Here is a 27,135-nt window from a genome sequence, read left to right as displayed (position 1 = left end):
TTTGTAGGGGTGTTCCAAACTAAAGTGAACAACTAGATCCCTTCACGAAGGGCCCTTCCACTAGGCCGTTAGCGAAGGGAACATGCGATGGTCACTTCAAGGAAGTAATTTTATCATTTATGGTCATGTGACCCAGTAAATACTCTTGATTCATTTTAAAGCTAGATGGCGGAAGAGTTCGAGTTAACTTACAAACAGAGCAATTCAAGTTGTTTTGTTCGTGATATATTTAACACATTTTTGTCATGTTACGTTTAAAAAGTTTAATAGGTAAGAAATGTGTGTATGCAGGGTCCAAGATGAGACGGCGAGTTTTAAAGTCGAGAGCAGAGAAATACACACACATATAACACATATTTTAAAAACGTTTTGTATAAAATGCATATTTATTTGCAACAGTTATGTTAACAGCAATAATTCGAAATTTCTGTCGTAACAACAGCTATTTAGCTGATGGACACCGTGCTGCCTTGTCATGGGAACATCCCAGCCAGGTGAAGATAATGAGGAAATTACGTTGTCTTTCGTTGCTCCCTTCGCCAAGTGCGTTCCAAACGGCTACGAAAGTGACACGTAAGTGCCCTCCAAAGTCCCCACTTCAAAGCTCTGCCCTTCGAAGGGAATAGGGCATATGGATGCTCACTTCCGTTTGGAATTTGCCCACAACTCCAACGTGCGGGCAGAGAATGTGGTGCGGGTTAACCCCGGAACATCTTTCCGTTCATTCATGTTTCTAACGGACTTATTTACAGATGCACCAAAACGTGTGCGTCCAATAACTGTCACCGACTGGAAGTAATCTGAATAGAGAATTTGAAAACTACCAGTTAACAGCATTACATGCTGTCAGTGGGAAACATAAAATATACGATTTTTTTTTTTTTTTTACTTTATCGTTTCCTCAGTGAGGCCCGACCCATCCGCCCAAGCGCTACGATGAATTAAATGTAAAATCCGATCTCAACGTGACTTTGATAAAGCACAGCAGTCATGTATCATACTGTACAACTGAAGCTTTAACTCTTCAATCAAACATTCCTCCCCAAAATGCATTTAAGTGTAACGTTACCCATTCTCCGAGGGGTAAGTTTGTGTTGTTGATTGTCTTGAATGCATTAGATGTTAAGGCATTTGTCATTGACTGTAATTTACCATGATAACAATACTTTTTTCTAAAATACCATGGTTACCACAGTAAAACCTTGGTAATTTGGTATTAGCCACCTCTGTTTTAAAATAAATAGTTTTAAAGACATCTCATATATTTGTATCATCGTTAGCTGTAACTGTGGTTACCATGGTACATTTTTATAAGGGTTTGACCTTACATGATAGAGCATAACTCATTCATTCCATTCAGAGCACCAGACACCTGATGAACAGATCCTCTCAGACATGCAGATGGAGAGTGACAATGAATAGAAATTATAGCTTTTTTCAAGGTAAAGGACAGAAATGGGTAATTAGAGTTCTGCATATTTTGTAATTTAAGTAATTTTAAACTAGTGTGTCAACTTTTTTTTTTCTGCAGATGAGGTGAAATCACTCAGAGCAATGCTCAGCCCTGACATCTCAAAGTAAGATATGTTGAACAAAGTGCTACTGTTTAATTGTTCTTGAATGGTATTTGTAGTAGGACACATGTAATATCCCTCACACACACACACACACACACACACACACAAAACATGGGTGATGACTTATTACCATGGTTAAAACAGTCTAAACACATTGGAGACTGTCTGAATCGCTAATAATAGCTTATATGGTGTAAATCAAAATTTTTGCTAAAATACCACGGACATTACAATTATTGTCAATGTAGTAAAACTATGGTAACTTTCTTTAAGCATGAGCATGTTTTTAAAATTTCCTCTTGAGCATAATGGTCTATTCACACCAAATGGTTATATTATGTTGCTGATCAGAATTCGTAACATAGGCATCATGGCACATATAGATGCAGGCAAGACCACCACGACAGAGAGAATGCTGTACTACTCTGGCTACACACGGGCTCTCGGAGGTAAGGTGACATTTAGAAAGAAAAAAGCTGAAGAATATGTTCAATGCTGTTATAATTAATGTAAATAATGCTTAATTATTTACATGTCTAAATATTAGATGAAAAACTTAAAACACTTCAGTGGAAATCGGAAATGTTGCCATAGCAGCTAACTGAAATAAAATAAGTTGAAGTACTAATATTACTAAATCCAAATGAATGCAAGTCAAGTCACATTTATTTATATAGCGCTTTTTACAATACAGATCGTTTCAAAGCAGCTTTACAGAGATAACAGGAAAAATAATGCAAAAAAGTTTGTTTCCAGAAGAAAATAGCGTCACAGTCCAGCTTAAGTAAGTTCAGTGATGTTTCATTTTTGTAAAAAAAAAGTTATTAATTTAGTTCATATATATATATATATATATATAGCCGCTCTGGAGTAAACCGTGGCGTGATGTCATTGTCCAGCTCAGTTCAGTTCTTGTATAGTGTCAATGCAGGCAGATCAATATTATTGTTGAAAATTAAATGTAATGTTACATTTAATGTCCCCAACTAAGCAAGCCAAGCCAATGGCAACAAAGGTGGAAAAAGGCGACAGTGGCGAGGAACCAAAACTTTATCAGGTGACAGAATGGAGAAAAAACCTTGGTAGAACCCAGACTCAGTCAGGGCCCGTTCTCCTCTGGCCAATGAATGAACAGTGTATGATTATGATTCAGGCAGCATTACAGGTCAGAAGTCAGATTGGTTTGGAACAATCAGAATATTATCCAGTTCCATCTAGTTTAAGATCAGAGTCATCACACTGGGAGGGAGACGGGTTTGTTGAGGATCAGTGCCGATGGCTGTCGTGTCGATGAAGCCTTCGATGAGAGTCTACTTGACACAATTTCTGCTGACACTTCAGGGATGCATTGTGGTCGTGTCTAGGCGCAGGTCCTCCATCTGGTCTGGATACGGCCTGGATCCGGCTGATTACAGTGAACCTTGGAATAAGCAGAAAGACAAACATTAGCGTAGATGCCATTCTTCTTATGATGTAACGAGTACATCAGGTGTTATAGGAAGTGTTCCCGGTTCCGGTTGACCTAATTTATGCAGCCTAATAATCATTTAACTGATTTGAATAATAGGAATGTATCATTTTCTATGTATATGCCAGGTCAAAGAGATGTGTTTTTAGTCTAGATTTAAACTGACAGCGTGTGTCTGCTTCCCAGACAATGTTAGGAAGACGGTTCCAGAGTTTTGGTGCTAAATAGGAAAAGGATCTACCGCCAGCAGTCGATTTTGATATTCTAGGTATTATCAACTGGCCAGAGTTTTGAGATCGCAATAAACATGAAGGACTATAATGCGTTGAGAGCTCGCTCAAGTACTGGGGAGCTAAACCATTTAGTGCTTTGTAAGTAATCAGCAATATTTAAAAATGTATATGATGTGTAATAGGGAGCCAATGCAGTGTTGACAGAACGGGGCTAATATGGTCATACTCCCTGGTTCTAGTAAGAACTCTAGCTGCTGCGTTTTGGACCAGCTGTAGTTTGTTTATTATACGTGCAGGGCAACCACCCATAAGAGCATTACAATAATCTAGCATTGAGGTCAAAGCTAAATAGAAATATTAAAAAACTAATAAAAAAAAGACAAAAGCACTAAAATGAAAACTGCTGTCTTTATTGATATGATAGTATCATGATCCTTAAATAAATGTTTTTATTTTCTGTGATGTAAGTGTCATTGTAAATGGTCATATGTTGTGTTTAGATGTTGATGATGGAGACACTGTAACTGATTACATGGCCCAGGAGAGGGAGAGAGGAATCACCATCCAGTCAGCTGCTGTTACCTTTGACTGGAAAGATCATAGGATTAACCTTATAGACACGCCAGGTACACTTGGGCCATCACATGTGTCCACACACTCATTCACACCTACAGAATAGTTTTCTATACAGGGCAAGTGACACACACACACACACCCCTCCAAATTGAAGTAAGATCTGTAAGCATTATGTTATGGATGCATATATCTCTTAACTAATTTGTCACACTCATTTGATATTCATAAATCAACATTCCAAATTTTGGAAACATTTTTCTAAGGTTATTTTTTTTAAGTCTCTTATGTTCACCAAGGCTGCATTTATTTGATCAAAAATACAGTACAAAAGTAATATTGTGAAATATTATCCCAATTTAAAATAATTTTGTTTTTTAGTTATATTTTAAATGTAATTTATTCCTGTGATGGCAAAGTAGAATTTTCAGTAGACATTACTGACATTACTCCAGTCTTCAGAAAGTTCAAAAGAACAGCCTTTATTTAAAAATAAATAAATAAATAATATATATATATATATATATATATATATATATATATATATATATATATATATATATATATATATATATATATATATTTGTAACAATGTAAACATCTTTACTATCAAATTAATGTAGGTTATACACAATCATGATGGATTATCTTTCTTTTCTCAGGTCATGTTGATTTTACTCTGGAGGTTGAGAGAGCTTTACGAGTGTTGGATGGAGCGGTCGCTGTGTTTGATGCTTCTGCCGGAGTGGAGGTTTGGCTGAAATGATTTATTAATATAATGAATCATTGGATAAATTGATAGCTGAATTAATTTAAAAAAAATTGTTTGGGCAATGTGTTTGCTGTTGAAAAATATAATTTATTTATTTAGAAGGTGGTTTTCTTTGTGGTTTTGACATGAATTTCAGGCTCAAACCATGACTGTGTGGCGGCAGGCAGAAAAACATAAAATTCCTTGTGTGTGCTTCCTGAACAAGATGGACAAGCCTGCAGCTAGGTTAAAAACTAACATTTTACTGCTCATTTCTCAGAATCTCACACTTAAATTTAAAGCATCTATTACCACGTTGGCTAAAAAATAGCATGTGTTATTGATCTGAATGATTGACTGCAGTTCACTAAGGTTTAATCTCATTCTCATTTCTCCTAGCTTGAGGTACTCAATAGACAGCATAAAGACTAAACTAAAGGCCAACCCTGTTCTCCTTCAGGTAACCTTTTTTTAAACATGGTAATCAACTACATTTACAAATGAAAATATTCAGTCTTGATATTTGGTATCATTTGCAGATTCCCATTGGCTCAGGAAAGAGCTTTACCGGATTGGTGGATTTGATCACTAGGCAGAAAATGACTTGGCAGGGGAGCTCACTGATATATGATGGTCGTGCGTTTGAGATCAGCGCCCTCCAGCCCTCAGATGACCCAGATGTGCTCCAGGCTGTCAGTGAGGCCAGGGAAACTTTGATAGAACAGGTGAAACACCAAAAAAATGTGTCTGAAAGCAACATAAGAAATGTATACATTTAGTGTTATTTTAAGTACACTAGAAAGTACAGTTCTGTCATCATTTACTCTTTTATGTACGACTTACTTTCTGCTGCAGAACACAAAAGATATTCTGAATACTGATTGTGTGCAAACAACAGTGGGCCCCACTGACTTTCATTGTATGGAATAAACAACAATACTAAGACATTTGTCAAAGTATCCTGCAGTTATGCAGGATATGCAACTAATGAAACTGCGTTATGCAACTGCAACTGCTCATTTCTTGGACTGGGCAAATGTCTATTGTCCATTTATGTATGAACTGATTGTTTGTTCTTTACTGTCATTGTGAAGCGTCCTTGAGCTTGGGAAAGTTGCTATATAAATTAAACATATTATTATTATTATTATTATCCTCTATTTTTCACAGAAGAAAAAAGTTAAACCGGTTTGCAACAAATTAGATATAAGTATTTACATTTTTTCCCTTTAAATGTATTGTGCTTTTTGATATTTTGTTATTTATGCAATGAATTTCAGATATTTGTACATTTTGCTAAAGTTTCCACATTGCTGTAAGTATATAGATTGATATTAGGTGCTCTGTTTGAACTGTGTGGACAGGTAGCGGATCTAGATGATGAGTTTGCTGAGCTGCTGCTGGGAGATTACAGTGAAAATTTTGATGCAGTGCCTGCAGGGAAGGTAAGAATATACAGTTTGTCTGTACATGCTCCATGTTTTTCTCTTTTTATTGGGCAATGGAGTTATTGTGGACAGTGATATAATGTCCTGGATATTCACCATTGAAATTGAATATCCAGTTTCAGGAGGCAGTGAGGAGAGTGACATTAGCTCGTAAGGGGGTGCCAGTATTGTGTGGAAGCTCTTTGAAAAATAAAGGGGTTCAACCTCTGCTGGATGCCATCACTGCTTACCTCCCTGCCCCCAACGAGAGGAACCATGAGCTGGTGTGAGTACACCATCCTTCAGCCCCCTCATCAACTCATTCTGCTCAAGGACAAGAAATCATGTTATATGATTATGTATATGTGTTCCTGTCTTTCCAGGCGCTGGTATAAGGATGATCTGTGTGCGTTGGCATTCAAAGTGGTCCATGACAAACAGAGGGGTCCACTTGTGTTTGTTAGAATCTATTCAGGAAGCATGAAGGCTCAGTCAGCAGTGTACAACATCAATAGGAATGGGACGTAGGTTCAGTAAACATTTTATATTTTCAGGAGATGATTTTTGATGTCAGTCTTATGTGCAATCTTCAATAAATTAGCCTCATTGAGTACAAATTGCTATCATTCTTGAAAAAAAAATGAAAAATGGACTGATCAGTGTTTTACTTTTGCAGCATTTCACGTTAGTTATTGTGTTTTGTGCTTGAAAAATGCACTTTCGCTAAAACGAAAGATAAAAAGACAATTACTGGTGTTAACAAACTTTCCAGATTCCTGGATTTCCTCACTTCTTAACGATTCATTTCTTTACCATTATGGTATTTTACTATATTTTCCAGATATAGTTTATTTAAGCTCTACTCTCAAGAACAATCTTTTGTGTGTTTGTTGCTCCAGTGAGAGAATGAGTCGTCTTCTCGTGCCTTTTGCTGATCAGCACATAGAAATCCCTTCTTTGCCTGCGGGAAACATTGCACTCACAGTAGGACTCAAACAGGTAAACTCAACTTTCATGGGACAAAGAACACTTACATGTTTACTCAAATTGTTTGAACCGCTTTAAGAGGACAAGAATAATATAACACCCTTGAAATAAGGTGAAATAAGTAATATCAGGTTTACCCTGTTAAAGTGACTTATATTCTAGTGGTCGTGTGATTAAAACAAAATAGCAGCCACCATTATGTGTACAACACTTGCGTAGAATAAAGTTTTTTTTTTTTTTTTTTTTTGCTAGCTTATAGGAATGGAGTCTTCATCTCATGCATTATAAACCTTAAGAAAATAGAATTTTTGTTTTTTAATCTTTTTGTGTGTTGTGATTCAGACCGTGACAGGCGACACCATCGTCTCCTCCAAAGCCTCTGCGGCAGCTGCGGTTCGACGGGCTCAGAAGGAAGCAGAGAGCAAGGGGAGCTCGCACAGGGAGAGCAGCAGTCTGGTACTTGCAGGGGTGGAGGTCCCTGAGCCTGTGTTCTTCTGCTCCATTGAACCTCCTACTATGGCCAAACAAGCAGGTAAAAACATTGTGAATAGGTCTTCAGAAATGAATTTTCCTATAGGGCTGCAGCAAGTGCCAGGGTTGAGATCTCAGTGTGATTTGTGAAACAGATCTGGAGCATGCACTCAACTGCCTACAGAGGGAAGACCCAAGTCTGAAAGTCAGAACAGACCCCGATTCTGGACAGGTAAAGTCATTTGTTTACACTTGTAGTTCGGTCCTCTTGGTTCATAATACATTTAGGCTACGTTCAGACTGTCAACATTTTTGTGCATATCCGGTTGAAATCTGATCAGATTTAGCTTGTGTGAACGGCTAAAAATCACAAAATTAGACTTTTAAAAATCTGTATCGAGCTACATTCATATGTGGTTTGAAATCCTATTCAAATCGCATTTCTGGAAATCCGTTACAGTCTGACTGCCCTGATCGGATTCCGCCTGGTTTATGTGACTTTCTCTCGCCACATAAAACGTAAACGTCAGACGTTTGTTACAGGAAACATGCTGAAAGTCACTTAAGAAACAATGGGCATTTCCAAATACCCACACTTGCGTTCTTGGCCACTTGAGAGCACGTGCACAAAGCTGCCAAAGCTCAGTGCCCTGAACGCACACTATCTTGAATACCGCATCGGAATGGTTTGCGAGGCTAAGCGTATCCCATCATGCATTAGAATGTCATTTTTAAGACCGAACCTAAATATACAAAAAAGATATATATATTTTGTGACGGAACTTAACGAACATATAAAACAATGCTGTGTACTGGGTGTTCGTTGTATGTGCACACGTATATCATGTTATTTTGGCCAGCTGAGAACTCATGAAAAGTTTATAAAATGTATAAAGGAGTCAAAAGAGCTGCAGCAGTTCCTCCGTTGCACACAAACGAAGATCTACTGCAAGGAAACTGCGTTTCTGACAACTGTACTGAACTGTAAAGGGCAACGTAGCTCCTATGACTAGAAAAAACTGACATCACGCCCTGTTTTTGGTTCATTTAGATGTCTTTGGTCCGTGTAGCGTTCATATTTCAGTCGAACCGCACTAGAGTTCGTTTAGAAGCTTTCACACTTAATCAAATGAACTGTGCTAACAGAACCTGCTGTGTGAACACCCTGAGAGACTACTCTGCTCTGATTGGTCAGATGTCCCAGTCTGTTGTGATTGGTCTACTGCTTACAGCGCGTGTCGAAACTAAACACTTATTACCATATCTGTATTTCAGGTTTGGACGCTACTTCAGCACTTTTATACACACTGATATGAACAGTAATGATGGTGTTGGTTTTACTGTCCTTGTCCGAAGTGCATGCAAAGTGGATTTGTTTTCGCCCTCAAAAACTAGTTGTAGCTGAGCCCTGGAAAAGTAGACTCTATTCATGGGCAGCCAGTGAAGACCATAGGCTAGCATTTTGCTTATTTTTCACAAACCTACATAGGTTTGTGTAGGAAGTGAGTAATTATAAGTAATTACTGACAGCTTGTTTCAGGCAGTTCAGAAGGTTTTCTTTCTTTCTGTTTATTGTGCACTTTGATCTTTGAAACTTTCAATAAAAAACATATATTTTACCCCCGACATGAAAGGTAATATCTGGAAAAGCATAACAGGGACACTTTACATATTTACTGTTGTTCCATCTTAAGTTTAGTGATTTGCACAAAGCCCTAATCCTAAGTATTACATTTTGACAAATAACTCATCCTGCATCATGTGTGCTATTCAATTCAATTCAATTCAAATTACTTTATTGTCCTCCTTGAGGCAAATTGTTTTGCAGCAAAACAGTTAAGTTTGAAAACATATACAATCACACACACAATACAAATACGAGAAAAAAACTCTGCCTTCTTGCTAGCGTTTAAAAAACAAGATAAAAACAATACAGCAGACATCAAAGCGTGATATGTTATATACGCTTTGATGCAGAATTAAAAAGTAGAATAGCCGCGGGTACAAATGAGTGTCTATACCTATTTGTTCTAACTTTGGGAAGTGTCATTCGTAGTCCAGATGGCAACATCTGAAATTCAGACTGCAGGGGATGTGAGTTGTCTGGCAGAATAGATTTAACCCTATTTAGCATCTGCAGCTGATAAAGTTCCTCCAGACCCTTCTGCTTAGAGCCTGTAATACTGCTGCTCACCTTAATTACCCTTGAAAGGGAATGTTTTTGTTTTATAGTCGTAGATCCGTACCAGCAGATTAAAGAAAAGGTGACAACTGACTCCACAAATGACCTGTAGAACAAGGTCATCAGGGACTTGTCTACATTAAATTTTGCCAGCTTTCTAAGACAATACAGGCGCTGCTGACCTTTCTTACAGAGCAAACTAGTGTTTGGCTCAAAGCACAACTTGTCGTCAATAATTGATCCTAAGTACTTGTACTGTTTGACAACTTCTATTTCCTGATCATTTATTTTAGTAGTAACAATATTTGGGATGTTTTGCCTGAAATCAATACACATGTCCTTAGTCTTTGATGCGTTCAGTTCAAGAAAGGCTTCCTTGCACCATCTTACAAACTGGTCAATGACCGGACCGTGTGAATTTTCCTCATTGTTTAACAAGCTGACAATCACCGTATCGTCAGCAAATTTCACGATGTGTCTATTTTCAATCTTAGAGCGACGGTCATTTGTGTACAAGATGTAAAGGAGGGGGGAAAGAACACACCCCTGCGGTGAGCCAGTTGATATATTTGTCCGGTCGGAAAAATGGCCATTTACTCTGACCCGCTGAGATCTGTTTGTGAGGAAGTCTAATAGCCAGCCCACAAGGTTGTCCTCCAGTTTAAACTGGTGCAAAAGCTTCTCAGTCAACAGGTGGGGCTGGATAGTATTAAAAGCTGACGAGAAGTCCACGAACAGCAATCTGGCATGATTTTTGTTTCCCTCCAGATGTTTAAAAATGAGATTCAGTACTGTTGCAGTTGCGTCCTGAACTCCTCTGTTAAGTCTGTAAGCAAACTGTAGTGGGTCGAGAAGGCAGTTTGTCCTAGATGTTAATTCAGTCTTTATCAGCTTTTCAAAGGACTTCATCACAAGTGATGTAAGAGCTATGGGTCTGTAATCATTAAAAGTCTTTGGGTGACTGTTTTTTGCAACAGGGACAATAATTGACTGTTTCCATAGGTCAGGGACCTTCTGGTGCAACATCGATTGATTAAAAATGTAACTAAAAATGGGGCCTAACTGTTCCGCACAACATGAAAGAACACGGCTGCCAATATTGTCTGGACCCGGACTTTTTTGGGCTTTACAATGCTTAAAAATGTTCACAACACTCTGTGCAGAGAAACAGATATTATTTTGGGGCTGGGACAGTAAATACTGTTTTTTTCTGGCAATTTCATCACTAAAATCATGATTATCAAATCTTGAGTAAAATTCATTTAGTTCATGGGCCAATAATATGTCAGAGGAGAAGCCTTCTAATGCCACCTTTTTCTTTGATTTGTCGTTTAGACCCACCATAGATTTAACACTGTCCCACGCTATGGACCTTAAAGGGATATTTCACCCAAACATGAAAATCATGTCATCATTTACTCACCCTCAAGTTGTTCCAAACCTGTATAAATTTCTCTCTTCTGCTGAAATATTTATCTCAAAATAAGATATTTAGAAGAATATGGGTAACCAAACAGTTGATGGACCCCATTGACTTCCATAGTATTTTTTTTCTCCTGCTCTACAACTTATTTATTCACTTATTTAACCACATACTCACAGACGGTACTGTGTGGCATGGGAGAACTGCACATTGAGATCATCCATGACCGTATAAAGAGAGAGTACAACATCGAAACACATCTAGGACCCTTGCAGGTGGCCTACAGGGAGACCATCGTCCAGTCAGCAACTGCCACAGGTAAAGCCATGCAAACTGTCACCTCCTCATCATTACATGCAAGTCTACCTCTCTTATCGCTTTGCTTGTGATGAATCATTAAAACTATTTCCCAGTGACCGTGCATCTGTTTTGTTTGTCTGCTTCACTGTTTTATGATTCAGTAAAAATATTGGTTGCAATAGACTTTGTCCATGGTAAAGACTAGGCATAAAACAATAAAATGAAAAACAGAACAGCATATATGACCAGTCACGTGCCCTGTTTCAGTGTACACTGTTCAAATGTTTTGGGTCAGTAAGTCTCTTATGTTCACTAAGGCTGCATTTATTTAATCAAAAATACAATAAAAACAGTAGTATTGTGAGACATTATTACAATTTAAAGTAACTTTTTTCTATTTAAACATATTTTAAAATGTAATTTATTCCTGTGATGGCAGAGCTGAGTTTTCAACAGCCATTACGCCACATAATCCTTCGGACATCATTCTAATTTGCTGCTTGAGAAACATTTCTTAATATTATCAACAGTTGTAGTGCTTAATATTGTGTGGAAACTGTGATAATTAATTATTTTTTTTATTCTAAACAAAACAATCTTACTGACCCCAAACAATTGATATCATCAGTGCTTATTAATCCTTTATTTTTTGGGTAACACATTCTATTAACTAGAAGTAACTTTGCAACTACATGTCAACTTACCTTTAGAGTATTAGTAAACTGTCTGCTTTATATCTGCCAACACTTTATTTTGATGCTCCCCCAACAGACATTCTACTGACTATAACAGGTCCACTGTCCTGCAGAGTTTAGCTCCAACCCTAATCAAACACACCTGAAGTAGCTAGTCAAGGTCTTCAGGATTACTAGAAAGTTATAGGAAGGTGAAGGTGGAGCTAAACTCTGCTGGGAAGTGGACCTCGAGGGCCAGAGTTGAGTAGCCCTGGGCTATAAGTACCTTTGCAAGTACATATCAACTTATTCTACTAAGCCTAACCTAACAGTCTACAAATATTAAAGTAAGAGTAAATTCCAGTATGATTTGTATGATCATTTCAGACTCGTTAGATCGTACTCTGGGAGACAAGAGGCATGTTGTTACTGTGGAGCTTGCTGTCCATGCTCTGATGCAGGAGTCTAGCTCTTCTTGTGACATGACTTTTGAGGAGGAAGTAAAAGCTCAACTCCCTGCTGATGTCAGAGAGGCTGTTGAAAATGGAGTCCAGAGCGCCTACCTCCAAGGTAACCGAAATAGTTACTTTAAAACCTTTGTCATTCATTACGTTCATATATACTAACATTCAAATGTTTGGGGTCCGATTAATATATTGTTCAAATAAATTAATACTTTTTTTCAACAAGGATAGGAAAGACATTTATAATGTTACAAAATATTTTAATTGCAGATGAATTATGTTCTTTTAAACTTTCTCATTATCATTAAATCTTAAAAGTGATGGTTTACACAACTGTTTTCAACATTGATATTAATAAGAAATGTTTCTTGAGCACCAAATCAGCATCTTCAAAGGATTTCTGAAGGATCATGTGACACCGAAGACTGGAGTAATGATGCTGAAAAATCAGCTTTGGTATCACAGGAATAAATCACATTTTTAAATATATTCAAATAGAAAATAGTTATTTTAAAATCATTTACAATATTACTGTTTTTACTGTATTTTTGATCAAATAAATGCAGCCTTGGTGAGCATTAGTGACTTCTTTAAAAAACATCTTCAAGTCAATCTTACAATCCTACAGACCCCAAACTCTTTTAAACAGTGGTGTATAACTGATACTGTTCAGCTATAGTTTTGCAGTACACTTGGGCCTGTCTATAGGTCTAATGTCCCTGTCAGTCACATGCTATATTGGTAACCCATCTCCCTTTTCTTCCTCTGTGCAGGTCCTGTGCTGGGTTTTCCTCTACAGGGAGTACAAACAGTTATCCAGCATGTAGGTTTGGAACCAGGCACTTCTGCAGCCATGGTGTCAGCCTGTGTGTCCCGCTGCATGCTAAAGGTACTCAAACACTATCCTGTCTCGATCATTTTCAAATAACGTCACATCTGACTTTATGTCCTTCTCTATTTATATGCATGCAGGCTCTGAAGCTGGCTAGAGGGCAGGTTTTGGAGCCGGTGATGGCTCTGGAAGTGATGGTAGGGGAGGAAAATCTGAGTCCTGTGCTTGCAGATCTCGCCCAGCGACGTGGTACTGTATGCGACATCCAAACTCGACAGGAAAACAAGGTTTTGATGGCTACAGTTCCTTTGGCTGAGATAATGGTAAGTATGCAGTGCTGTCTGTCACTAAAAATATTACCATGACGTGTCAGTAATAGCACAATTTAACTGACATTATACACTCACCTAAAGGATTATTAGGAACACCATACTAATACTGTGTTTGACCCCCTTTCGCCTTCAGAACTGCCTTAATTTTACGTGGCATTGATTCAACAAGGTGCTGAAAGCATTCTTTAGAAATGTTGGCCCATATTGATAGGATAGCATCTTGCAGTTGATGGAGATTTGTGGGATGCACATCCAGGGCACGAAGCTCCCGTTCCACCACATCCCAAAGATGCTCTATTGGGTTGAGATCTGGTGACTGTGGGGGCCATTTTAGTACAGTGAACTCATTGTCATGTTCAAGAAACCAATTTGAAATGATTCGAGCTTTGTGACATGGTGCATTATCCTGCTGGAAGTAGCCATCAGAGGATGGGTACATGGTGGTCATAAAGGGATGGACATGGTCAGAAACAATGCTCAGGTAGGCCGTGGCATTTAAACGATGCCCAATTGGCACTAAGGGGCCTAAAGTGTGCCAAGAAAACATCCCCCACACCATTACACCACCACCACCAGCCTGCACAGTGGTAACAAGGCATGATGGATCCATGTTCTCATTCTGTTTACGCCAAATTCTGACTCTACCATCTGAATGTCTCAACAGAAATCGAGACTCATCAGACCAGGCAACATTTTTCCAGTCTTCAACTGTCCAATTTTGGTGAGCTTGTGCAAATTGTAGCCTCTTTTTCCTATTTGTAGTGGAGATGAGTGGTACCCGGTGGGGTCTTCTGCTGTTGTAGCCCATCCGCCTCAAGGTTGTGCGTGTTGTGGCTTCACAAATGCTTTGCTGCATACCTCGGTTGTAACGAGTGGTTATTTCAGGCAAAGTTGCTCTTCTATCAGCTTGAATCAGTCGGCCCATTCTCCTCTGACCTCTAGCATCAACAAGGCATTTTCGCCCACAGGACTGCTGCATACTGGATGTTTTTCCCTTTTCACACCATTCTTTGTAAACCCTAGAAATGGTTGTGCGTGAAAATCCCAGTAACTGAGCAGATTGTGAAATACTCAGACCGGCCCGTCTGGCACCAACAACCATGCCACGCTCAAAATTGCTTAAATCACCTTTCTTTCCCATTCTGACATTCAGTTTGGAGTTCAGGAGATTGTCTTGACCAGGACCACACCCCTAAATGCTTTGAAGCAACTGCCATGTGATTGGTTGATTAGATAATTGCATTAATGAGAAATTGAACAGGTGTTCCTAATAATCCTTTAGGTGAGTGTATATCAATATGTATAGTAAGGCCATTCAAATTTAACTCACCGGATGATTACCATATACTCCATAAATACATTAGGAATACAAATTTTCTTTTTTGCCTCAAGGGCTACTCCACCGCTCTGCGCACTTTGACCTCTGGGAACGCCACCTTTTCTATGGAGCTGTCCAGCTATGAGCCCATGAACATTCAGGACCAGAACACACTGCTGAACAAGATGGCTGGACTTGCTTGAACCAGTAACTGTCACCAGCTGAACTGACCATATATACAGATACACATTTTTATTGTTCTGTCATTGGTTGCTTCCATATGGTCCAGAAGATAAATCTTACAGTCTATATATGTATGTATCTGTTTATAAAATGTAACAATTTTACAACAACAATGCAGCCATGTTTTATTTAAATATTTATTTCATTTATAAAACACTTATACCTAGCTTTGGAAAGTAATTAAAAAGACATCATTTCAAAGACTTCAAAATTCCATAAAATTTATTCACAAGAATAATCATTACCATTTAATAAAATTTAAGCCTACAAAGATAATCCAGATCTACAGAAGTGTCCATTTAAAAATTATAATCAAGTTCTGGATAACTGGTTCAGTGCATACAACAGCAAATCTCAGTATTGGAATGGCTAACATGGTTTGACGTTTTAAAGTGTTGTCCTGCGATTCCCTTTAATTGTCTACTGTGAACTAAATCCTGAAGTTCACAGGCCCTTGTATTCATGACGGCAGTGGCCAACAAATAGAGGTTCTGCAGGAATGCCTCTCCTGATAAAAATAAAAATAAAAAAAATCTCTTTTAAATCACTTTGTAGTGAAATATACAAAAATATTCCTGTGAAAATCTTTAGAATTTGCTTTGTATTGTTGTATGTTAGTGGAAATGGCTAGTAAATAAGAAATGAACTGAACCTGAAAACTGTCTTACAAGAAATTAATGTTTAATTTAAATAAATAAAGCAATCAAGAATCTAAAAAACAAATAAATCCAAAAATAAACACAGGACTCCTAAGCATCATGATTATTACACATATTAATAATGCAAGGATAAAAAAGATAATGGAACCATATGTTGTATTAGTTGCGATTGCTTGATTAAATTTGCCACTCGTCATAGTTTAACTCACTTGACCATGCGGCAGCGATGCTTGGTCAGACGATTATAGGCCTTATTGACATCTGTCACGCTTTTATCACTCCATAACCTCTCAGCGACAGCACTGGCTCTTGGCCTGCAATGGCACAACAACAAAAAAACACATATTTACATAATTCCTAATATACAAATAAATACTAGGTTTGGTTTCAGTTTTGGTACAAACTCTATTAATTAATCGCTTCTTTGAATATGGTTAGTCTTTGTGTTGTAACTTGTTGGTACAGTTGAGTTATATATTTTTTCTTAGTTAAGGTTGCAGTCATACCAGAGTCGAGGAGTGAGGTTGGTGGCATCTACATACTCTCCCCAGAGACAAGCTTCTCCTCCAATCACCAGCTTCTTCTGTGCATCCGTGCCTGTTGTCAAAATGGCATTAAAAAAATCATAATTAAGAGTATAGATTCAGTTTAATTGTAAGACTGTGATTAGTGCAAGACAATTCAAACAGCTAGAATATGTCACAAGACTTCCCTTCATGGGTGGGCAACATAAATTCAATTAACGGAATGTTTTACAACACTGAAAGGATAGAATATGGTCCGACTAAGAAGCAATGAGTTGGTCCTGTTTGAGACTGAAACTTTAAGCAGTAAGACTCTATATGAGTATTGTATCCATATGTCAAACACCCCAAACAAACACCAGAATACCTGGAGACAAAGAAAACCATTTTAACTGGGTTGTGACCGAATAGACAAATAACTGGCAGTCTGTACAACATGCCATAGTCACGTGACAAGCATGTTTGCATATCTACTAAAGGAAAACGGGTCACTGACAATGCCATTACTATGACAAAGCTTTGGACTGAAAGAACTGATCCTCATTGATTTAAGGATATGTGGTGTAAATGATTGTCTACAATCACATGCCATCTTTGCTATTCACTGTTGTTTATGATTGTGTGGCTGACCTTCAAAACCTAAAACCAACCTCAGATACGTTAAACAAGAAAATTCACCAGATTGAGCCATTAACGGACTCTCAACTCTTTAAAAAAAAAAAAAAGAGGTAAACTCCAACATAGCTAGCATAATCATGTATTGTGTGAACAGTCATTGTTTGTTTGTTTTTGTTTTGTTTACCCCAAACCATGAGATGTTGTTTGATTTAACAAATTAGAAACAGAACAGGTCGAACAGAAACAGGCCCAAATAAATTCTCTGCGAATTACACACACCAGTGAAATTTTGGGGGTCGGGTTTGTAAATGTTCTCCCAGTCCTGGCCGTAGTTGATGCGGTTGAGGTACCACGGTGTGGAGAGAAGAGCACTGAAACCAGCCGCCGTTACCTGCGCCATCTCATCTTGGTACTGCGGCCGTTCTTTCCACACATGGATCTTTGTGTCGGCTTTCAGCTACATGTGTACACATACACACGCATGTACAGTATAACACACAAACGGACACACCTCAACGTAGACAAATTCTTCTGGACTCCATTTAAGGTCTTTACAAGGCTTTTCATGCCTCATATCAGATTTACAGAGATACCAAAGTGATCAAGCTGAGACAGCATGGTAATAAAGAACTAATCACAAACAGCTGCTTTAAAGTGACAAAATATAGTTATACAATATTTGGCATTAAATCAATTACCAATTGTGACAAAAATTATTACTGTTTATCAAAATTGGCACTACATGTCGTCCAGAGAAATACGCCCATTGAGTTTCATATTGTCAGATGCTCATCTTTTACTCTGAATCAACATGCATGCGTTCTCATCAGATCATTAATGGTATTTGAGCCTGACAACAGTTAAAGGGATATTTCACCCAAATGAAAATCCTGTCATCATTTACTCACCCTCAAGTTGTTCCAAACCTGTATGAATTCCTCTCTTCTGCTGAACACAAAAGAAGATATTTTGAAGAAAATGGGTAACCAAACAGTTTGCTGGCCCCGCTGACTTGAGTATAATTTTTTTTCATACTATTGAAGTCAATGGGGCCCATCAACTGTTTGGTTACCCATTTTCTTCTAAATATCTTCTTTTGTGTTCAGCAGAAGAGAGAAATTCATACCGGTTTGGAACAACTCAAGGGTGAGCAAATGACAGAATGTTTATTTATATCCCTTTAAAACTGTTGTTTCATAGAGTAGCATCTAATAAGATGAAGGCATGTTTATTGCAGTGATATTGGTGTATTGATTTTAACAAGGCTGGAGCAAGGTGGAGGAGGAACTATTCAAAAGTAAGGTGAGGTTTTATTTTCAGAAAGAAATTATTTTTGATCAAATAAAGGCGGCCTTTGTGAGCATAAAAGACTTCTTTCAAATAAGAAATAAGACACGTAACAGCTTTTAAAAAAATCCCGAGTGGGGTAATAATGATGTATTTTATGTCATAGAATAAATCGTGAAAGTGTCTTGAGCTTCTGTTCACCACAGACCTTATTTCAGCCATTTAGCCAAAATCCCATTTAACCCTCTGGGGTCTGAGGTGTTTTCTGACAACTCATTCAGATAAAACAATAGATCGATTTTAAATTTGTAAGACATGTTTTGTGTAAGAAAGCTTTATGCGAGGAGACGTGAACACATCATGAATATTAATGTCTTTCACACCTGAGAAAGACAAAGACCCTCCCATAATGGCCCTATCAGGTGCTATCAGGCCCTATCATTCTAAGGAACCTTGCACAAAGAATGAGGAGAATTGATTGTTTGGATTTATTTACAACATAACAAAATACAAAGATACACAACAAAGGATAAAAAAGCACATTATTTAACACACTGATCTAAAGACAGAGACTTGAACAGTCACACACCTTTGTGCCATTCATGAAACATAGTACATACCTGTCATTTCCAAGGTGTTTGATTTTTCATTTACCATGTACAGAGACTCATGTGAATGTTGAAGTCAGCAGGACTCATCAGTGGGGCATCTGGTCCCTGTATAAAAAATAAACACCTGTGAACATGCTGATATCAAGAGAAACTATAGGTCTGCACGATTTTGGGAATACATTTTAGATTTTTCTGGTTAAAATTGTTACAAAATACACACACACACACACATATATAAATAATGAACACCAGGTTTGTTGTGCCTTGTAGGCATATACGTGCAGTGCTGCATAAAATAATATTAACAATAGCCTAAAGCAGGCGGCCTATAAATCGTTAAAAAGGAACATCAGTAACACTACACTAGAGAAAAATATACTGATTATCATATGTTACTTCAACTGTTTCCATTCGTTATGACGTTATGAAATGAGATTGGAGTAAAAACATGAAGCCTAATGCACTGACTGACTCAAACTCTCAGCGCGCACAGAGAACATTTACTGAAGCGATCGAGCCACTCCAAACTATGAAACATTATTGTTACCATCTACGTTTGAGCAGATATCCACAAACAAAGTATTTAACAGTAAACACGGGTCTAAACATTATAATAATCACCATATTAGAGTAAACGCTCATACTAGCCTACTTTTATCATGCTGTGTTTTATTATCGAAAAACATCCTTGTGTCGTACATGTATATACATTTAGCATTGAAAGGTTGCCTCTAGTTCACATTTCAACAAGTTTCTGTGTATATATAGATAGCCTACATATATGTACGACATAGGCTTCATGTTTTTACTCCAATCTCATTTCAAAACGTACATTTTAGTCTGGCACCAGTTTAACTAGTAGCTACAATGTAAAGTTTATACAACAATAACATATGCTTACTATTAGGAGTGGAAATGTCTTACCTAAAAAATCTTCTCATCTTCAAATCGCGTTCTTCTAATTCTTCTGAGGTAAATCCAAGGTAAACAGCACAGCACAAACACAGTCTCAACGAAAAGCAGAGAAGTGTGTTACTGTAGTCTCCGATTCTTTGTTTTGAGGTAATGAGGGCGTTTACAGGCCCACGTGGACTATTTGCATGTCAATCGCTGGTGCGCGCGTGGTCAGATTAGAGTTAATTAGCTCGGACTGGAGAAACTGTACATGCCGTTGCTTTCATACTGTTTACTTAAACAGAGAATATTTGTTTTTGATATGATTTACATCATTTAAAAATGGAGACTTAAAGCTTTGTAAAGATATGTTTCATGTCACACTAGTGACAAGCATTCGCTGAGTTAGATCATTTTTTCTGTCGCGTTTCAGAACGAACTTCACACTGAGAGAGATGGGAGAACGCGCATCATGTTTATTTTCTCTCTTTTACGAAAAACACAACATTTTGTTTTTATTATTAGTGTACACAAATAAAAGAAGACATTTAAAAGTTTTGAATGATGTATAACACTTGCCTGTATGACAAAAATCGACTGAGTTATTTGAGTCTCTTTTGCACTGATAAGAAAAAAAGCTAGACTATCGCTGACCCCAGGGGGTTAAAAAAAACCATTGACTTAGGGACGATGGAACTGGAAGTGCTAAAATGTGTTTCCGTGTTTTTGTCTACAAAATGACGTCATACCTGCACCACTCTATAGACCATCTCTACCCAGACAACATCCTCAACCCCCAAGCCTTTAGGTGATTTACCACCAGGCCAGCTTACATGGCTATTTTCAGTGCAAAAACCAGCTTAAAAATTTATAAAAAGTATAGTGCTTGAAAACCTATACACGGTTGGTTTTTTTTTCCTATCTTTTTTAAATATATTTGATTAAAACTCTAAAACTTAATCTGGACCATCTTTCTTCATTTTAAATTGCAAACGATCACTAGATTAATAAACTAATGGTGCTAAAACAAACTATATGAGACTTTGGCTGAAGAAACTGACCAGGGAAACTGAGTGGCTCAACTTTGTAGTAGCGTTGCCAGTCCTGTCCATAGCTAATGTAGTCCAGGTACCAAGGGGCAGAAAGAATGGTTGTAAATCCTGCCCCAGTCACATTCTGTAGCTCCTCCTCCATCTTGTTCCCCATCCACACTTCCACAACAGTGTCATCCTTCAGCTGGAACAAATTATTTTTTTCTCTCTTTTTGGCAGTTAAAGTGTTACAAGCAAACAAATACATTTACTTGCAAGCACAGTTAAAAATGCTAATTTAGTGGTATGTTAGCAGTGGCTTGTGAAAAAGCAAGTATGCAAGTCAAGCTATTTGTGATTAAGAAGGTTAAAGTAGATTAGGCTTTGATTTAAAGTCATTTGAAGTTACAAAGCATTGTGGACCTACTAGAATTTGTAATTTAATAATAACAGCTTAGTCTAACTAAGCTCCCAATAACTAAGCACATCCACACAGATAAGAAGAGATGAGCCTTACCTTCACCCCATTATCGAACACTTCTTGCCACACCATGTAACCTTTCTTGGTAGCAGCCACAATATCAAGTAACCTGATTGTCATTGATGAATAATGTATAAATATTAAACTATAACTACAATTACATACTAATGGGGGAAAATAATAGGAAAACTATCATAACCATCTTGTTATTTATATTACAAGCCAAACATAAATGGACTTCCTGACTTTACTGAAGCTCTGACCTTTGAATATAAAAGGACTCCAGTTTGCTGTAGTCTGTGCCAAAGCCCTGCTGCTCCATAAACTTCCGAACATCAGGATTGGACTTCCTACAGGAACAAAGAGTAGAATGTAAGTATTGTGTGGTATACAATATGATTATTGGCATTGGGTTCATATTCTGGAAAAATATCTGGGTAAGAAGCGTCTCTCTTCTTCGCACCAACAACTGAAGTCAACCTCGTCTCCCCCCAGGTGAATGTAGGCATCAGGGAAGACAGTGCTGATCTCTTTGAAAAACTGGGCCATGAACTCATAAGAGGAGTTTAAGATGGGGTTCACCGGCCCAAATGTTCCAGAAGGAGTAGAACCACTGTAGCAGGGTGTTAGCAGATCCTTTATGCCTATGGGAAGGAGCAACAGAGAGAAAAAGGTTGTTATATTAATCGGTAACTGAAACATGACTGTATAAAGCCCTCATTTATCTTGTCCACCAACTAACCATTGCCCCATGACTGTGTGTGTCCTGGCGTGTCAAACTCCGGGATGACCCGGATCCCCCTCATACGGGCAAATTCAATGACCATCTTCACGTCAGATGGAGTGTACACATGTGTGAACGGGTGATAGGCTCCCTGTCAATCACAAAACAAATAGGGAAAACGTGATCAATACACAAAAATAAACACTTCCCCAGTCAGTTTTTACAGTGGCACTTGGATTCTACGCCCAAAGCATGTGAACTGAAGCTAATGCTTTTGATTTAAGGTTAAATTTCTACTCTAAAGGAAACTGACACGTCCTACAGCAGTATCATCATTTTGTTGTACATTTTTAATCCTTACCTTTCGCTTTCAATGCAGCAAAATACAAAAAAAGTATGCATTTAACTATACATTTAAAAACTATTTTAAAATTCTTTATTTTAAAAGATGCCTTCTCTTTTTTAAGTCTTTAAATAAACCTGGAATGTTTCAGTGTAATTATAGTTTGATACATTAACTTGTGTTCACCTATTTACATGATGTTAACCACCAACATAAGTGATAATAGGAGTTGGAGCCACACTTTTAGGATTCTAGCATGGTAATCCACTAACAATCTGTATAAATTAAATCTACAATATATTTTGTGCCCTGGTAATGTCCAAAACAGGTCATGTGTGTGTGCATCACATACTCACCTTCTGACTTAACTCAGGGAATGTACGGCTTATATAAGGGAATGACGGATCGTCCACAATGTGCCAGTGGAATACGTTAAACTTGTTCATCGCCATAGCTTCCTGTGAAAATGAGATGTCTCTTTACTGAACACTGTGGAATAAGAAGCATTTCAAAACCTGGGAAGGTCACTGCACAAATGTCCATTGATAGGACTAGACCAAATTACAAAGCTACAGACAAACAAATTCTCACCATTGTGCACTGGCCACAATTCTTTCTAGACAAACCTTGTGATGAGCGTCATCTTGTCTTGTGATTACTGTCATGTGTGAATGTAAAGAACCTGGCTTTCCAGTCTTACAAGTAAAATAACATCCTTGAGCTATTTAGCTGACACATGTCTTCTAATGAGGAAACTGTATATTAATGAAAAAATGCTAAGTCATCAATAAATCACAGCCAATTTTGCAGGTAAAAATGAAATTGCCCCTCTAGTCCCATGTATGTTTTTATGTTAAGTCTGTCATTAGAAAGAAAATAATTTCAGCTCACCAAATTGGCCAAAATGACTTTGAGTGGCAGGAAGTGGCGAGACGAGTCCAGGAGGATCCCTCGATGGGCAAATCGTGGGAAATCTGAGATGAGTGTCTTATTGATGTTGTTCTGTAGAGAAGACAAAAAAATGCTTTGATTTGAGAAGAGCTTAGACGGATCAATAGTTGACATTAATTCACATATAAAGTATTAATCAAGTACAACAATGCAGCAAATAAGGGTTTGCTTTGAACTTACAACTCCATAGTCATCCTCATAGACCAACTGGCTGAATGTTTCCAGTCCTTACAACAATAAGCATATGAGGAAGTTACACACTGAGTAAACCACACATGATGACAAAACATCTTACATAAACATGATATAAAAACTGCAGTCTCTTCTTCTCATTATTTATTATGTTGAGATCGCATAGAAATGTAATTGAACTTCTATCTTAAAGTATATGGGGTTGTTAAACGTGATAAGCTGTGCCTGTGACCCATTTTACATTTTCCCTGTCCTTCAAATGTCATCAAGAAAATACTTTAAAGTTTGTCTGTGTTTGTTAGAGGAGTTTGTAAAATGTACACTATCATTCAAAATCAAAAGATTTTCTTTTTGTTTTTGAATCAAAAACATCCCTTATGTTCAAAAAGGCTGCATTTATTTGATCAAAAATACAGTAAAAACAATAATATTATGACAATTTAAAAGAACTGTTTTTTGTTGCAATATATTGTAAATTTCATTCCTGAAATGGAAAGCTCCATTCATTACTCCATTCTTCAGTGTCCTGGACATGATCCTGAAATCATTCGAACATGCTGATTTGGTGCTCAATAAACATTTCTTTTTATTATCAATTTTGAAAGCAGTTTTGCTGCTCAAAGTTTTTGTGGAATATTCTGTCTGGTTCACTGATAAATAAAACTAAAAGAAAACCATTATGTAGTTTCGCTTACCTCGCAAAGCTCCCCATACATTAGCAGCTTTCAATACAGCAGAGGGTGCGTCAACTGTCAGCTCATCTACACAAAGAGAGCAAAATTTTACAGTTACAAAGACAACCAAAACATTCAATGACTCACATCCAGTCCACACATGCTGATCACAACACATCTGATTAAAGAAACAATAAGTGATTGACTTTGATAATGCAGTTTTGGTTACACTTTATTTTAACGTGTCTTTGTTACACTGTAAATATATTTAAGTAGAGTAATATTAAGTAATTACTTGTATGTTCTTGTTATAGGATTAGGGTTTGGTTTATGGTTAGTTGCATGCAACTGTGCATCATTTACAGTTATTACTAAAGTAACTACATGTAACAATGACACCTTAAAATAAAGTGTTTCTTTTTGGTAACATATAAATAAATAAAAACGTAACAAAATACTTTGCATTGGTCAAATGTTACTACATCTAAAAAGATCCCGTCGCGTTAATACATTAAGCAGATTACAACTCCGACAAACAGGTGTCTATTATTGGATTTTCCCTTCTTCTATTGGATTAGAGAGCATTGAGGTTGCGGTGTTGTGGATCACAGAGGCGGAAGGAAGGGAGAAGAGCTCACATGACTCGTCGGTTTGCAGACTCGGGTAACCGTCACACTCCGGATCAGCTGCTGTGATCCATACCTTAAGCTCCACAAGATCGGAATCAGATGCTTTCTTTCGGCTCTTCTCGTGCTTCTTCAGGTCGCCAAACATGTATTCAAAATATCTGCAAGGCAAATGGTCAGTTCATGAACCCAAATCGATTGCTTGCTGTATGTTTGACGTGGTGGGGCGCGCAGAGTGCTATAAATACTCGCGTGGTACTGTACTTCCTGTTAAAACTCAACATTAGCGTCTTTCATAACACAATGTCAGCATAAATATAAATGAGATAGGTTACAGTACCTGCGAAATGCATTCTCCAGTAGACTGCAGCTCGGTCCGGCGGAGGACTCTTTCGCGTAGACGATTTGAAATCTGCCGGGGCTGAGTTTGAAAGCGACGGCGGACGACTGGAATTTCTGCGGTAGCGGCCAGAGAGAGATTTCATCCAGCTCGTTCTGTTTTCCAACAAAGTCGCCGAAGAGCCACCCGTGGCAGACGGATACCGCTAAGAACAGCGGCGCAAATTTGAGCAGAAAGTACATGGCTGTGCGGTCAGCTGACTTCTGCTTCCAGTCTGAGGAGCTCAACTGACGGGTTTGTGTGGATGTGTAGTAGGGGCGGCGTTTACCTCAACTAACTCAAATCATGGGACCTAATTCGCCACACCTCCCTCGGTCTTTAAAGAACTACACATAATCAAACCTCACTTCTTTTATCTCTGCATTTATACAGAGCAAACGAGGATGAGTCAATACTTATTTGTAGGCTACAGCAAAACTGAAAAGTGAAACATGCTTCAGCAAGTAACTGTTAGTAGATGAGCTCACGTCAGCAGGGAAGATACCCCTTTGTCAGCAAAGGCACTCGAAATCATGCTCGAAACTATGGAAGCTTGTTTCCGCCTCTGAATAATAAATAAATAATAATAATTGCGAGAAATGAAGTCAGAATTGTGATAAATAAAGTCGCAATTGTGATAAATAAAGTCGCAATTGTGATAAATAAAGTCGCAATTGCGAGATATTTAAGTCAAAATTCTGAGAAATAAAGTCGCAATTGCGAGATATAAAGTCGCAATTCTGAGAAATAAAGTCAGAATTGCACGATATAAAGTCGCAATTGCGTGTTATAAAATCAGAATTGTGAGATATAAACTATTCTGAGAAAAAAAAGTCCGTCTTTTTTCCCCTTAGAATTGGACTATATAGGCTAGGCTATATCTCACAATTCTGAGAAAAGATGTCAGAATTGCGAGATATAAACTGGTTATAAAGTCGCAATTGCGAGAAAAAAAGTCTGAATTCTGACTTTATAACACGCAATTCTGATTTTATAACACGCAATTGCGACTTTATTTCACGCAATTCTGACTTTATATCTCGCAATTCTGAGAAATAAAGTCAGAATTGCGAGATATAAAGTCAGAATTCCGTGAAATAAAGTCGCAATTGCGTGTTATAAAAGCAGAATTGCGAGATATAAAGTCAGAATTGCGTGTTATAAAGTAAGACTTTTTTATGTAAACTCGCAATTGTGATGTTAAATGTTTTATTTTGAGGCGGAAACAAGTTTCCATACGAAACACTCAGTCCATCAGTGGGGAAAATTCCCTTTGTGGAATAGTCAACTCAGTCCCCAGGTGCAGCATAATCTCTCTGCTCGATTCTGGGGTTTTTAGGGCTCTTGCCACTTTTATTCGCACCGATCAGGAGCTCCTCTAACAAGAGTTAAACCATGTTCCTGTTCCATGTTTTGCTATGAAAATGTATTTTTATTTTGTTTTATTATTTTGTATTATTATTATTATTATGAAAGTTCAAACGAAGCAGAAAGCATACGGCACTAGAACACATCAGGGTGAGCAAATATTGGCTGAATTTTTATTCAGTAGCCCTACAGAACTGGACTGCGTTTCCCAAAGCATCCTAAGCTGATCCCGTTTAAACCATTGGCACCAATTGCAGGCTTGCAATTTTCCCTAAAGCATTGTAAACCCAAGTACAATTGGTGCCAATGGTTATACGGGATCAGCTTATCCTACATTCATAGATTTTTCAGATTTTCACGAAATAAATAAAAGTGGCCGGTGAACTGGGAGAAGAACATAGTAAACTTCATTGTTTCATACAATGTGTGTCCGATATGAATAAAACACTTTGAAATTGTCAAATTATAAATGAAAGGATTAGGCTATATTGCAGCTTCCAATAGCATCAGGCTATATG

General features: G+C 37.7%; 2 protein-coding genes across 6 annotated transcripts; one reads left to right on the top strand and one right to left on the bottom strand.

The window, feature by feature from the left end:
- Nucleotides 1-68: 68 nt before the first annotated feature.
- On the top strand, nt 69-15,368 carry gfm2 (GTP dependent ribosome recycling factor mitochondrial 2). Of its 3 annotated transcripts, XM_082169032.1 has the most exons (20): nt 69-1,083; nt 1,361-1,442; nt 1,532-1,577; nt 1,929-2,026; nt 3,779-3,904; nt 4,514-4,602; nt 4,760-4,848; nt 5,002-5,062; nt 5,142-5,327; nt 5,967-6,047; nt 6,167-6,315; nt 6,413-6,553; nt 6,929-7,028; nt 7,359-7,548; nt 7,643-7,719; nt 11,272-11,410; nt 12,454-12,636; nt 13,304-13,419; nt 13,503-13,685; nt 15,087-15,368. In XM_082169032.1, exons 1-20 carry the CDS (start codon nt 1,048-1,050, stop codon nt 15,213-15,215), a joined length of 2,301 nt encoding a protein of 766 aa, XP_082025158.1. In that variant the 5' UTR covers nt 69-1,047; the 3' UTR covers nt 15,216-15,368. The 3 variants fall into 3 exon arrangements, with proteins under 3 accessions (XP_082025158.1, XP_082025159.1, XP_082025160.1); XM_082169033.1 differs by lacking the exon at nt 69-1,083 and having other exon boundaries at nt 1,360-1,442; nt 1,943-2,026; XM_082169034.1 differs by lacking the exons at nt 69-1,083; nt 1,361-1,442; nt 1,929-2,026 and having other exon boundaries at nt 1,538-1,577.
- A 91-nt stretch (nt 15,369-15,459) lies between these two features.
- hexb (hexosaminidase B (beta polypeptide)) lies at nt 15,460-25,539 on the bottom strand. Of its 3 annotated transcripts, none has more exons than XM_082169043.1 (14): nt 25,211-25,539; nt 24,883-25,031; nt 24,266-24,331; nt 23,559-23,605; nt 23,319-23,429; nt 22,784-22,885; nt 22,103-22,235; nt 21,824-22,004; nt 21,624-21,710; nt 21,397-21,469; nt 17,336-17,513; nt 16,421-16,511; nt 16,124-16,228; nt 15,460-15,763 (listed from the first exon to the last, which is right to left on the bottom strand). In XM_082169043.1, the coding sequence occupies exons 1-14, from the start codon at nt 25,450-25,452 to the stop codon at nt 15,700-15,702; spliced, it is 1,629 nt and encodes a 542-aa protein (XP_082025169.1). In that variant the 5' UTR covers nt 25,453-25,539; the 3' UTR covers nt 15,460-15,699. The 3 variants fall into 3 exon arrangements, 2 of the variants coding, with proteins under 2 accessions (XP_082025169.1, XP_082025170.1); XM_082169044.1 differs by lacking the exon at nt 17,336-17,513 and adding an exon at nt 20,910-21,084 and having other exon boundaries at nt 25,211-25,532; XR_014205907.1 differs by lacking the exons at nt 15,460-15,763; nt 16,124-16,228 and adding an exon at nt 20,910-21,084.
- Nucleotides 25,540-27,135: the final 1,596 nt, after the last annotated feature.

The sequence above is a fragment of the Leuciscus leuciscus genome (assembly GCF_965113295.1).
Source record: "Leuciscus leuciscus genome assembly, chromosome: 5".
NCBI lineage: Eukaryota > Metazoa > Chordata > Actinopteri > Cypriniformes > Leuciscidae > Leuciscus > Leuciscus leuciscus.
The sequence above is the reverse complement of the archived record's forward strand: the minus strand, read 5'-3'. Positions and strand labels throughout refer to the sequence as shown.

Coding starts and splice junctions, on each gene's coding strand:
- hexb (XM_082169043.1), bottom strand. CDS start 25,452: ATGTACTTTCTGCTCAAATTTGCGCCGCTGTTCTTAGCGGTATCCGTC. Junction 23,430..23,558: donor ATGAGGATGACTATGGAGTT/GTAAGTTCAAAG, acceptor TCTTCTCTACAG/AACAACATCAATAAGACACT. Junction 21,470..21,623: donor GAGTCCTTTTATATTCAAAG/GTCAGAGCTTCA, acceptor AATGACAATCAG/GTTACTTGATATTGTGGCTG.
- gfm2 (XM_082169032.1), top strand. CDS start 1,048: ATGCATTTAAGTGTAACGTTACCCATTCTCCGAGGG. Junction 5,328..5,966: donor GGGAAACTTTGATAGAACAG/GTGAAACACCAA, acceptor CTGTGTGGACAG/GTAGCGGATCTAGATGATGA. Junction 6,316..6,412: donor GAGAGGAACCATGAGCTGGT/GTGAGTACACCA, acceptor CTGTCTTTCCAG/GCGCTGGTATAAGGATGATC.